The 12,457-nt window shown below is 44.2% G+C and overlaps 1 protein-coding gene across 6 annotated transcripts in view; it reads left to right on the top strand.

Moving 5' to 3' along the window:
* TPD52 (tumor protein D52) overlaps positions 1–12,457 on the top strand; it is a 106,289-nt gene that overhangs the window by 58,468 nt on the left and 35,364 nt on the right. The window contains exon 1 of one of the 6 annotated variants that reach the window (XM_032421921.1): positions 7,568–7,901. The exons of 4 other annotated variants lie outside the window; for them this stretch is intronic. In XM_032421921.1, the coding sequence (XP_032277812.1) occupies positions 7,763–7,901 (139 nt within the window). In that variant the 5' untranslated portion in view covers positions 7,568–7,762. Of the gene's footprint in view, positions 1–7,567; positions 7,902–12,457 lie in introns of those variants that run through there. One more of the 6 variants, XM_032421920.1, reaches the window with a different exon arrangement.

Genomic DNA, 12,457 nt, shown 5'->3' with positions numbered 1-12,457 from the left:
CCTTAATTAGTTCCTTAAAGGCTCTATATCCAAGATACAGTCACATTAGAGATTAGGGCTTGAACATGATGAAATTTGTGTGGGACACACTTCAGTTCCTAACACCCTTGGTGTTGCTGATGGTCTCACTGATTTCCTTTCTCCCCTCTGTAATCCATCTTCATACGGAGGCAGGAATGATCTTCTAAAGTACAGCTCTGACCCTCTCCCTTCCATTGCTAATAACTTGAGATGGTTCCCCATTGCTTTGATGCAGTATAAGGAGCATTACTGCTAGGAGACTTTTGGGCACTGTCTTTCATTTCTCAGTTCCCTACATTCGCTCATCTGGAAATGGGAGATCACCTACCCCATGTTGCTATAAGGATGAAATAAATGCAAATCGATAGTTTTATTGTTATAAAAAATCATGTTCACATTCCTCAGCCTGCCGTTTAAGGTCCTCCATCACTGTTACTCCAGGTGTGGTCCTGTGCTCCTTTTGGGTTCTCAGACCCTATTCCAGTGTGTGGGTTAGGTTCCCCACACACAGCACCAAGCAGTTCTCAGACACACCAGCAGGGTATCCAAGAGTTCAAGTCAGTTCTGATGCTGTCTACCCAGAGATACTGTCACTCCAGTAACGTCCCCCCACCCCCCACTTTAGATGCCAGTTGCAAGCCCCAGGCTGTTTCCTGTGCTTCTGACCTGGCTACACATTGGAGGTTCTGTTTGCCTTCTCCTTAGGTTTGAGTAACATGCTAGAGCAGCTTACAAAACATAGGGAAACACATTTACTAGTTTATGAAAGGATACAATATTAAAGGATACAATAAAGGATATGAATCACTAGCTAGATGATGAGATAAATAGGGTGAGGTATGTGAGAAGGGCGTGGAGCTTCCACACTCTCTCAGAATGTGGCGCTGTCCTCAAATCCATGTGTTCACCAGCCTGGAAGCTTTCTGGGTTTTTATGGAGGCTTCTTTGCATAATCAAGATTGAGTAAGGCTGCCCTATCCGATTCAACCTCCAGCTCCTCCGCACTCCCCAGTGGGCGGTGTGGGGTGCGGGCGGGACTGAAAGTTCCAACCCTCTAATCCCATGGTTGGTCCTTTTGGCAACTAGCCAGCTCCCCTTGGGTGGGGTCCTCAGTCACCTTCCTTAATAACGAGAGATATCCATTTCACCTTTATGGCTCTGTCTGAAGCATTTTCAGGAACTGTGGCTGAAGACCAGATACACCTACTTGGTCATGTGAACGACCAAATACGTATTTCTCATATCGCACGGGCTAGCAGCCTCCATCACCTGGAGCTTGTTAGTGACACAGACTTCTGCCTGGTAATTAGATCCTCAGGTCATTTGAATGCGATGTCCTGGCTCATCATCTGGTTCTTAACCAGCTTTCTCCTGCTGCAGAAAGGACACAGGCTTTGGAGGCACATCACCTGTTTCTCAATTCCAGCGACTTCATCAGGTAGTTTTATGTGGGTATGGATGTTTACAAAACTCTCTTTGCTTTGTTTCCCATCAGAAAAATGGGCACAGTCCATAACACCCACCTCACAGAGTTTTGAGGCTTACTTCAGAAAGTATGTAAATAACGGAACATCTACCCTTGTGATTTTAAATGGAGTTTTACATACAAAACTGAGGACTTTTTTTGGTCTTGGTTCATGGTACTCTTTGTGAGTGTTCTGGGGTCCAGGTTTGCTTCGGTGGCGCTAATGGGGGAATGAAGGTGGTGTTGTTCACTGACACTCCTTCCCCTCCCTGTGATCTCCCTCCTCTCAATCCTGACTGTGGAGCAAGGTCCTCCTGGCCTTCCTCAGGAAAGATGTGACCTACAGAGGATGCGGCGGTGAGACTTTGTATTTCGTATTGCATGGGAGAGTGTCCTTCCAGTTCTCCGAAGTGGCCAGAAACCAGGATGGGCCTGGATATCTAATCTGTGACCATAAGCAAGTCCCGTTATGCCACCTTGCCCTTACATGGTCGTGAGAAGGGTCCTGCTCCTTTCTGCTCCAGCCCCCTCAAGGCTGTTTAATCCTATGCAGAGTTCTTCTCAGTCATTAAAAAAAATTTTGTTTTCAAAGCTGCAGAAAGGTTGCAAGAATAAGAATGGTATTATTCATTCACTGCTAACATTTTACCCCATCTGCTTTATCATTCTTTGTGGTGTGTTTGCGTATGTATGTGTACACACACATAATAGTTTCTAAATCATTTGAGAGGAAGTTGCATACATCATGGCCCCTTACTCCTAAGTCTTTTCGGTTTGTATTTCCTAAGAATAGAGATACTCTCTTACATAACCCCAGGACAGTTTCAACTTCAGTAAATTTGATATTGATATAATGCTTTGATCTAACCTGCCTTTGTATTCCAGTTTTTCTAACTGACCCAGTAATGTCCTTCATAGAATTTCTTTTTTCCTTTTGGGGCAGGCCTTCAACAGACTGGATGAGGCACATCCATATTGGGGAGGGCAGTCTGCTTTACTCAGTTTCTACCATCCACAAACACCCTTGCAGATACACCTACAATAATGTTTAACCAAATCTCTGGGCATTTTGTGGCCCAGTCTGAATGACACACAAAGTTAAGCATCACATATGGACTCCTGGATTCCTCTTTTCAGTGATTTATAATCTACTGCTATCTTTTTTTTTTTTTTTATAATTTTTTTTTTTTTCAAGATTTTATTTATTTCTTTGACAGAGAGAGAGACAGAGAGAGAGGGAACACAAGCAGGGAGAGTGGAGAGGGAGAAGCAGGCTTTCTGCAGAGCAGGGAGCCTGATGCGGGGCTCGATCCCAGGATCCCGGGATCATGACCTGAGCCGCAGGCAGACGCTTAACGACTGAGCCACCCAGGCACCCCTCTACTGCTATCTTTAATTCTATTGGTGATGAAATTGTTGTTTATTTGGCCAGCTGGAGCTCCTTCCAGCCGTGTGCTGTGTCACTGTGACATGTCCACAGTGCCCGGTATCAGTGGCCTGCCTCTCTTACCGGTAATGACATCATCTGTCTGTGTGCCCTTCAAGGCCCCTCCAAGTGAATTGTTGTATGTGTCGTGCAGCTTTTACATCAGGCTCTCTCTTAACTATCTCTTAAAATTAGGGAGAACCTACCCAGACATATTTGAGTGAAGTGTTAATAGGCAGGTAGAAATTTAATATTCTTTATAGTCATTTTTACTTACTCCATTTCTGTTTGCAATAACATGAGTCATCTAATGGGTTATTGTTCTGTAGTATGCATTTTACTGGCTGCACTAAATTAACTTCTGAGCCGCCCATGGGCTCCCTCTGCTGCTACTACAGCGCATAAACACTTTTCTGGGGTCATAGGATAGGTTTCTTCTGCTCATTTTCTTTCGGTTTTTTTGCTCTCCGATTATTACACAGTTATGGACCATACAGTACCAACAGTTTTGGAACCTGATTTATTTACTGAATGTATCAAAAATATCTTTTCTTATAAAACCTATACATTTCTACATCCTCATGTTGTTTGGATAAGTTCCTATTATATGAATTAAATTTAGCATTTAAATAATTCAGTGTTAGTAGGCATTTGTATTTATTTTTTTTCCCATTTTAGGTAGCACTAAAATGAACATTCCTTATACATATACCGCTCACACGTGACTTACAAATTGAGCTTGATTAGTGGGTAGGAATTTGACAGGTATAAAAATATAGAGAAAAGACGTTCTAGTTTGAGAAAATTGCCTAAATCAAGCTTGGGATGTTTTCCAGAAACAGGAAAACCAAGTTCGGCTGAAACATGGTGGGGCCATAGTGGGAAATGGTTGGAAAGTAGGTATTGTGGGACTCTTTCCAAATCCAACCGTAAGTGAAGCAGAATAGAAATGTGTTGGTTTCGTGGGAAGCCCAAGGTAACTGGGTGAGGGGGCTCAGAGGCTGCTTCTCCATCCCTTGTTTCATTTCTCCTTTCCTCTCTTCCCAGACTCAGCAGTGTTTCTCTCCCCTGTAGGCATGAGGAGAGGAGACCCTTGGCCTCTCCCAACAGGCATCCGATAGCTCAGGTTACAGGAATTGTCACTTTTGTCCATTACTCATCCAGGCAACCTCAGGGAAGACCTGTTGTTGGCACTGTTTGGGTCAGATATCTACCCTTAGGCCAGTCCCTGTAAACAAGGGGCCTGGGTATCTGCCTGGGCCAGATCGGAAGCCCAAGCCCAAGCTTAAACCAGGGAGTAGGTGGGAACTATGGAGCAGGAGACGTGAAATTCCTCAAGAGAAAGCGCTGCAGACCTGTCTTCCCCACAATGGTGGCTGGTCTCTACCAGAACACCCCAGGTAGGTCTGCAGTAGGGTGTGGTCGGTGAGAGAAGGAAAGAGGGAAAGCAGGAAGAAGGCAGACAGTGCGAGTTGGATGAACAGCTCCTGGCGGTGCCTCCTTATAGGGCAGGAATACTTGGCGTGATGCTGTGAGGTCAGGCCGGGGGACTCGGGATGGCGCATTTAGAGGTGGGAATATGGTCAGGAAAACTGGTGAATTCAGTCTTAGGCTTGTTGATTTTGAAGTTCTCGAATACCCGGTGGAAATATCCAGCAGGACAGAACCAAATCTCACCTGGCTTTTCCTTCCTTGGGCCAATAGCCCCAGCAGGAAATGAAGAGTAGTCACCGATACGAAGGCTTCCCTCCTCCTTGTTTGGGCTGTGCAGGGAGACGCTGAGTCCTCTCCCTTTCAGCCTCTACCTGCGTGCACCCTGTTCACCATTTCCAGAGTCATCTTCGTAAAACTTTTTATCCTGTCTCGACCTTGCTCACAGTGACCCTCAGCTTTTTTTTTTTTTTTTTTTTTTGCATGTTCTATGAAGTATAAAAGTTGTCACTCAAGGTCTTTAATGGTTTGTCCTCAAGCTGCCTTTCCATCTTTTATGTCTTACAACTTCCTTCTACTTGGTACATGAATCTTGAGTCAACTGAATTTTTGCCATACCGTTCACATATCCTGTGCTTTTCCCACCTCTTGTCTTCCGTTCCCACTTTTCTTACATGCTAGAATGCCGTGACTGGGATCTGACTGGAGAACTCCAGCAGGCTCAGAGAAAAGGATGTACCAAGATTGTACCTAAGCACGTAGGGTAAATTCACATAAACTCTAAATCCTCATATTTATAAATACAGTATGCAGAGTCCGCATGAGCCATTATTGGCTTTCTTCAGTCCACATTGATGAGAGCCCAAACTTCAGGGTAGGCATCACAATAGAAAATGCAGTGCCTGCCCTGAAGGGGAGGATGAGGAGGCACAGGGGGACTGTCAAAGGGACATGTCACCGTCTGTGTGCTGTTGCTGGAACGAGTGCTGGGGAGCAGGGACAGAAACTGGGAGGGCTTCTGAGAAAAGGTGGCATTTCTGCCTGAGTCTTGAAGGATGAATGATGTTAGCAGGCAGAAAAAAGGCAGCATCTCAGACAGAGGGCGTAACATGAATGTGATCACTGAAGGTCAAGGACGTGTGATCTTGGAGGGATAGTGAGAAGTGTGGAGGTGGCTTGGCTTGCATCGTATGTGTGTCTGTATTAAATTTTTGTCTTAGTTTGGGCTGCTATAATAAATTACTGTAGACTGGTGGCTTATACCAGCAGACGTTTATTTCTCACAGTTCTGGAGACCGGGAAGTTCAAGATGAAGGTGCCAGTTGATTAGATTCCTGGTGAGAGCCCTTTTCCTGGTTGGCACGTGCTGTCATCTTGTGTCCTCACGTGGTGGTTGAGAGAGAGCTAGAGCTAGCTCTCTTCTTACAAGGACGCTAATCGCCTCCTGGGGCATCCTCCTCCTGGCCTCATCTGAAGCTAATCACCGCCCAAAGGTCCCACCTCCTACTACCTACCATCACTTGAGGTGAGGGATTCAGCCCATGAATTTTGAGGAGATGCAAACATTCAGTCCCTAACGCTTTCTAATACTTGTGGCTCCAGGAGAAAGAATAAGCATTGAGAGGGAGAACTGTTTTTTCTGCCAGTTACTTAGTGACCAAATGCAGAGAATATTGAGAGGGCCAGAGGCCCCATCACCCACACTCTAAGCCAGAGACGTGATGCCCATCCCATTGAGATAAGAAATACCTTGGATTTCAAGAAGCCAGACAATTCATTTTTTTAAAATAATAATAAAACCATTATATTCTGTTTCTAACTTAACAGCATTTATAGTTGTTCAAATTTTGGTAAATTTTAGAAGAAAAAGGCAGATTTTTGTTGAAAATAAACTTTTAAAAACTTAAATAAGATAAAGGCTTGCCAAAAATAGAGTACAACATGAGAAAAAATAGAAAATGAATCATAAGTTGAGATGAATATAGACTATCCTGGTGCAAATATGTATACACTAGACACAATTGTTTTTTTAATGCCTAAAATATTTTAGGCTTTATATTTGCTTCCAATCCAGGGGGATTATATACATATTTTTTGAAAGATTTTATTTATTTATTGGGGAGAGAGAGCATGTGTGTGAGCAGGGGGAGCACCAGGCAGAGGGAGAAGCAGATCCCTTCTGAGCAAGGAGCCTGATGCTGGACTTGATCCCAGGATCCTGGGATCCTGACCTGAGCAGAAGTCGGATACTTAACTGGCTGAGCCACCCAGGCGTCCCAGGGAGAGCATATTTTTATCAGGTCAATTTGCAAAGGTAGAATACCGCCTTTTTTTGTTATGCGGTGATAGACCATTGCCCACCTAGGAGAGGGGGTTGCCTTTATTTTTACCTCTTTAATAAATGAGCCATTCATTCAACAGCAGCAGAACCTTCCAGTGCTATCCCTTGAGCAAAGGCCATGGTTAACATAGAAAGGATCTGCTAATAGACTTGTGTCAAAGAAGGCAAATTTGGTGACTTAGAAATTTTGCTTCCAAGATCCCTGAGACCCAGGCACTCAGCAGGGCGCGCTCTGCGAAGGGCAGTATGTTGCTCCTGCGTGTTTGCACACAGGTTCCTTGCAGACCTGCAGGGGCGTGGCCTTAAACCAGGAAGGGCCAGAATCCCTGGGAGCTTTCCCTTCATAGTTGACTCTTCTCTTGGCAGCATATGTCACTAAAGCGCCATCTTTCCAGGAAAGGAAAAGGAAAGAAAGAGAAGAGGAGGGAGGGTGGGAGGACAGACTGAAATTTTTGTTACACTAAGCCAGACATTACTTTAGATAAAGTAATAATGGAAATACAGCTTTATTTCTATAGGAAGTTGTACTTACAAAGCTGATCGTTAAACCAGGAAGCTTGGCTTTTAGGGCTCTGTTGTAATCCGGGGTGGAAAAAAGTATCACCCAGATGGCTTTTGTAGGAGATTACTGACTGGTAATCCTTCCTTGTCCTAGAAGATTAAGTCCGCCCTGGTGTAGTTGTGGTCAGCTGACTGGTTTAAAAAAAAAATTGTGGTTTCTTGTAATTGTGGCAGCGTCTGACATTTGCTTGAACTGTTTGTACATCTGGGAGATCCTGCAGAACCTGGCCCTCCTTTGTTTACCAAAGAAAGCTCCGCTCCCCTGCGCCGGTCGCTCCACTGTTGACCGAAATTGACAAAAGGTGGTGAATAGAGCCCTAAGGTTGCTCCAGATAAGTCATTTATTAAACAGGCTTGCTTGTCCTAAGGGTGTGAAGGCTCTGAGAAAGAAATATCACTCCTGGGCCAGGAAGCCAGGATCTTCAAGCCCTGGGGTTGCACGGGACTATGACCAGAGTGGCACTCAACTGAAGGATACCAGACGGTTTTAAAACGATGCGTCTTCCATTTGTCTGGAATGGATTGTAGAGAGATGGATTTTTATGAAGATTACCAGTCCCCATTTGATTTTGACACAGGAGTGAACAAAAACTATCTTTACTTGTCTCCTAGTGGAAATTCGTCTCCATCCGGATCACCTACTCTTCAGAAATGTGGTAACTATTAATTTTCTAAGGTTAAATTTGCTGTAACAAAACTTGGGCACAACCCGGGGTTTGCTTGGCTTTAAAATTACTAGTGTCACGGTGTTTCTGTGTTGAAACTAGTGAAACAAAGCTGTTGGCAGAATCGAAGCAGAGAGAGATGGCTCGTTCAATATTTAGAATATGTTTATTTATACATAAAACAGGAACTTTGATTTTAAAGGTGGTACTCTTGATATGAACACTAGAGTTCTTCTGATCACTTTGAGTTCATTGAGCTGATAAATCACAAAAAAGGGAGAATCTGAAGGTCTTTGCTTGTTGCCTTCTATGTGTAATTTATTAAGCCCCCCCCACCCCAATTTTGTCTTTGTTAAAATGAGGCTTAGGCATCTAAAGCCCTAAGGCCCTACTAGTGGACGTCCTGGATTTTGTTCTGGAATCCTGAGCATAGCAGACAGACAGAAATACTTAAGCAAGAGATTTTGTTTTTAAATAGAAGAACTCGGCGCCTAGGTGGCTCAGTCGGTTGAGCAACTACCTTCATCTCATGTCATGATCCTGGAGTCTCAGGATGGAGTCCCGCATCCGGCTCCCTGCTCAGTGGGGAGTCTGCTTCTCCCTCTGACCCTCCCCCTTCTCGTGCTCTCTCTCTCACTCTCTCTCAAATAAATAAATAGAATCTTTAAAAAAAAGAAAAAAAGAGCTCAGTGTTGCTGTACCTTGGGAAGCAGTCATTCCTTCACAGGGGCCAGTATGACCTCCTTCTGAAGCCCGGGTACCGGCAGGGAGCGTCTCAGTTTCTCTGCACAAGGCAGTAGGAGGCTGGAAGCAGCCTGAGCACATCGTCCAGGCCCGTTCTCTCATTCTACGGCGAAAGCCTGGAGACCCCTAGATGACCTGCTCTCTAACTTGCCAGGAGTAAGCAGATTTTCCTAGAAGTTAATTTTTTCCTTATTAATGAAGAATAGGTTACAGTGTGCTCTTTTTAAGTTTACAAGGTGGGTAATTGAGAAGGAATCGGTAAAGGATACAGCAGGAAACCTGCGTGTATTTTCGGTTGTATACTTGCTGACAGTAGAGAGTGTGCTGAAGCTACGTTCCTCTAACCTTTGGTTGCAGCCGTGGCTACCTTTGGGGTATAGTTTGGATTTCCTGGCAGGGAAAAATGTTGAAGATACCAGGTTAGAGCTGGTTTCTAGAAGTGGGGACTGGGAGGCAGCCGTTAGAGGTCTGCCAGGAAGGCTTGTCCCCTGCTGCCCTTCCCCTGTCCCCGGGTCCCACCTTGGACCTCTGTAATATAGGGGATCTCCCCTATGCCTGGCCCCTAAAAGGATGACATCATCCATTCTAACTTCTTTTTTTTTTTTTTTTTTTTTTTTATTTATTTATTTGAGAGAGAGAGAGAGAGAGAGCACATGAGAGGGGGAGGGTCAGAGGGAGAAGCAGACTCCCTGCTGAGCAGGGAGCCCGATGCGGGACTCGATCCCAGGACTCTAGGATCATGACCTGAGCCGAAGGCAGTCGCTTAACCAACTGAGCCACCCAGGCGCCCCATTCTAACTTCTAAATCCTACATATAGAAAATGCCTCAAGAGCAACACACGGGGCCGGGGGGGGGGGCGGGGGGCGGCGCGCCTGGCTGGCTCAGTTGGTTAAGGGGCTGCCTTCTGCTCAGGTCAGGATCCCAGAGTCTGGGATTGAGCCCGGCATCAGGCTCCTTGCTCAGGGGGGAGCCTGCTTCTCCCTCTGCCTGCCGCTCCCCCTGCTTGTGTGTGCTCGCGCTCTTTCTCTCTCTTTCTGAAATCAATCAATCAATCTTTAAAAAAAAAAACAACACACAGTAGGGAGTTGGAGCTGGATGACAGAGTAAAACCCAGGTGACAAGGGACCATGGAAGCAGAGGCCGCAGTTCTGTCACTTCAGGTAGATCTTGGTGATCAGTGTGTGAGGGTTTGAGATTCGTGGAAGGATTTACCTAGCTTGTTCTAGATCTCTTCTATTCTCCTTGTATCTCTTTTCACCTCCTTTCACTTTTCCCAGCTGCAATAATTGCTGCCTTTGGATGTTTTCTGTTAAAAATAAAACAGTTGGGAAAGTTGAAGATGTCTCCAGGCAAATTTCAAACAATTGTCTTTCCAATTCCTAGTAGCAATCTGTAGGAGTCTGGGCTCATGATATTAAAAACAAAATTATTAAAAAAAAAGGCAAGTGAACAACAAATACTAAAAACAAACTCATGTACCCACTAGTGCTCAAGTTTAGCAGTTTGCTTTAATTGGAAAAAAGGAGGGGGAGGGAGCATTAAACAGAAACCACTCAAAGCAGTCATTTAGTAAGAACATGGTGATTCTAAAATAACCAAATAAAAGAGGATCTAGAACAGTAATCAGCAGGCTCTGTGCCCTGGACCCCTTGGCACAAGAAACCTGCCAATCTGTTTGAACATCAAGCATGAGGTGTAGATGGAGGGAATACTATGTCTTGGGTGCGTTTGTACTCTTTGTATTTCTAAATAGGAGCTCTTAGGACAGATACATTATAAATACATTTAAAAGTTCATGTGGCTTTTGGTCACTATGCATTTTCTTTTTTCCTCTTTTTTTAAAAAAAGATTTATTTTAGAGCTAGCGAGCTGGGGTTGGGGGGAGCAGAGGGAGAGGGAGGGAGAATTCCATGCAGACTCTGCACTAAGCGCAGAACTCTTTGCAAGGCTCAATCTCACAACCCTGAGATCACGATCTGAGCTGAAATCAAGAGTCGACTGCTAACGGACTGAGCTATCCAGCCACCCCACTGTTCATTTTCTTAATCAGCTGACAAGTATTGCACAAAAGGGACTGATGTTAAAAGGAATCCTACTCAGAAGGGTTGGGAACACTGATCTGAAAAACATATTCTTTGATATTTATCCAGGCCATCATGGGGCAAATGAGAAAGTAATGAGATTTAATCTGTGGGCAGGATGTTCCTACGAAGCAGTCTGAGTGAAGGAGAGAATGAGGGCCAGTGGCTGGAACAAAGAGAGGTCTTTTATTAGGGATTTTTAAACTCTTTGATACAACCAACCCACATTCAGAGCACCTTATATGTCTTGACCCACCCAAAACCCTCATCAATACAAATATCAATAACTGAAGCAGAATTCTGTGAAAACAGAACTTATCTTGCTTGCCTCTTTGTGATGTACTCTGATATCTTACACTGTTCCATTTGTTCTTTTTAAAATGCTCATTTGGTACCGCTAAATGGGTTTCACAGCCCATGGTTTGAAAAACTGACTTAAAATTTTCAGAATCTGGGATGTAAGTTCCCTTAGGGATGTTAGTCTTTTTTGATCACGGTTCTTCCCTACCACCTGAAATAGTGCTTGACATCTGTGGCTCAACAAATACATGATGAATGAAGGAGTGAGTGAGTGAGTGAATGAAATGAAACTGACAAGGACTAATTCACACTCTAGTTCGTTTTCCAGGTGTGAACATTGAGGCCAAGAGAGGTGTGGTGAAGCCCCCACATCACAAAGCTCAGTTAGCCCCCTCTGGGTCTCACACTCCATCCGTCGGTCCTCAAGCCAGCGTTTTTTTTGTTTTTTTTGATCACACTCTCTTGGCCTCTTTGGTGATGGGTATTACAGAACAGGTTCATCATTCCAGGTGTAATCTTTCCTCCGTCACAGGCTTTACCGTGGGGGGTAGTATATGTGTGTGGATTCTTGGACGTGTACGTCCATTCCGTCTTTGCCCTTGCCGGTCAGCACAGCACAGGTCTCTCAGCTAGTGTCCTTTGTCGTGCTTTCTCTTCCCTTCGTGAGCACCTACAAAGATAATTTCCCAAGCCCTATTTATGTAGAACCACTCTTCCTCTTAACATTTTTTTTAATGTACGGAAAGATGCAGCCCTGTTGTATAAAACACCTTTGGTTATTTCTGGTGACTTCAGGAAATAGGAACAGGAGCCATTTAAAAATCTGACATTTTAGTTTTATGCTGTCATATTTGAAACTTTAAAAACACTGAAAAAAATCAAACTGGAGTTCTCTTAGCTCAGAGTCCTGCTTTTCATTCTGTTTTATTACCCTTTTTGGTTTCTACTCTGTTGTCATTCTGATTTCTTTTTAGGGAAGTCATTATTACTTCTCGAAAGTTATGCGTAATTAATTGTGAAGGTCTTAAATAGCAAATGTATGGTTTACAAAATAAAAATCAGAGCAGAATCCAAGTTATGAGGAACTTCCTTATTCCTGCAGAGGAAATTTAAGAATGGAAGTGACTTCCTCCCTGGGGATCCCCAAATTTCTCCATGGCTGACCTTTGATCTCTCTTTTGTGGAGTGCCCTAGTTTCTCATTTTACACTTGATTGGGGTTGGGAGGACAGATGGTTCTGAAGTTATCAACTGAAGGTCCTCCCCCCCCCCTTTTTTTTAAGATGGAAGAGATTTAAGGGTCAGTTTAGGAATTTCTGGAGGAGGTGAGTAAAACATTTGAAAATACTGATGTGTTCTGCCTTTGTGATCTTTCCTTCCTCCTCCATTCTTTTTGATGAAGTTTTGAGAGGGTGACCTTTT

This window comes from Phoca vitulina, unplaced genomic scaffold (assembly GCF_004348235.1).
Source record: "Phoca vitulina isolate PV1807 unplaced genomic scaffold, GSC_HSeal_1.0 scaffold25, whole genome shotgun sequence".
NCBI classification, from domain to species: Eukaryota; Metazoa; Chordata; class Mammalia; order Carnivora; family Phocidae; genus Phoca; species Phoca vitulina.
This window is presented reverse-complemented; position numbering and strand designations above follow the sequence as displayed.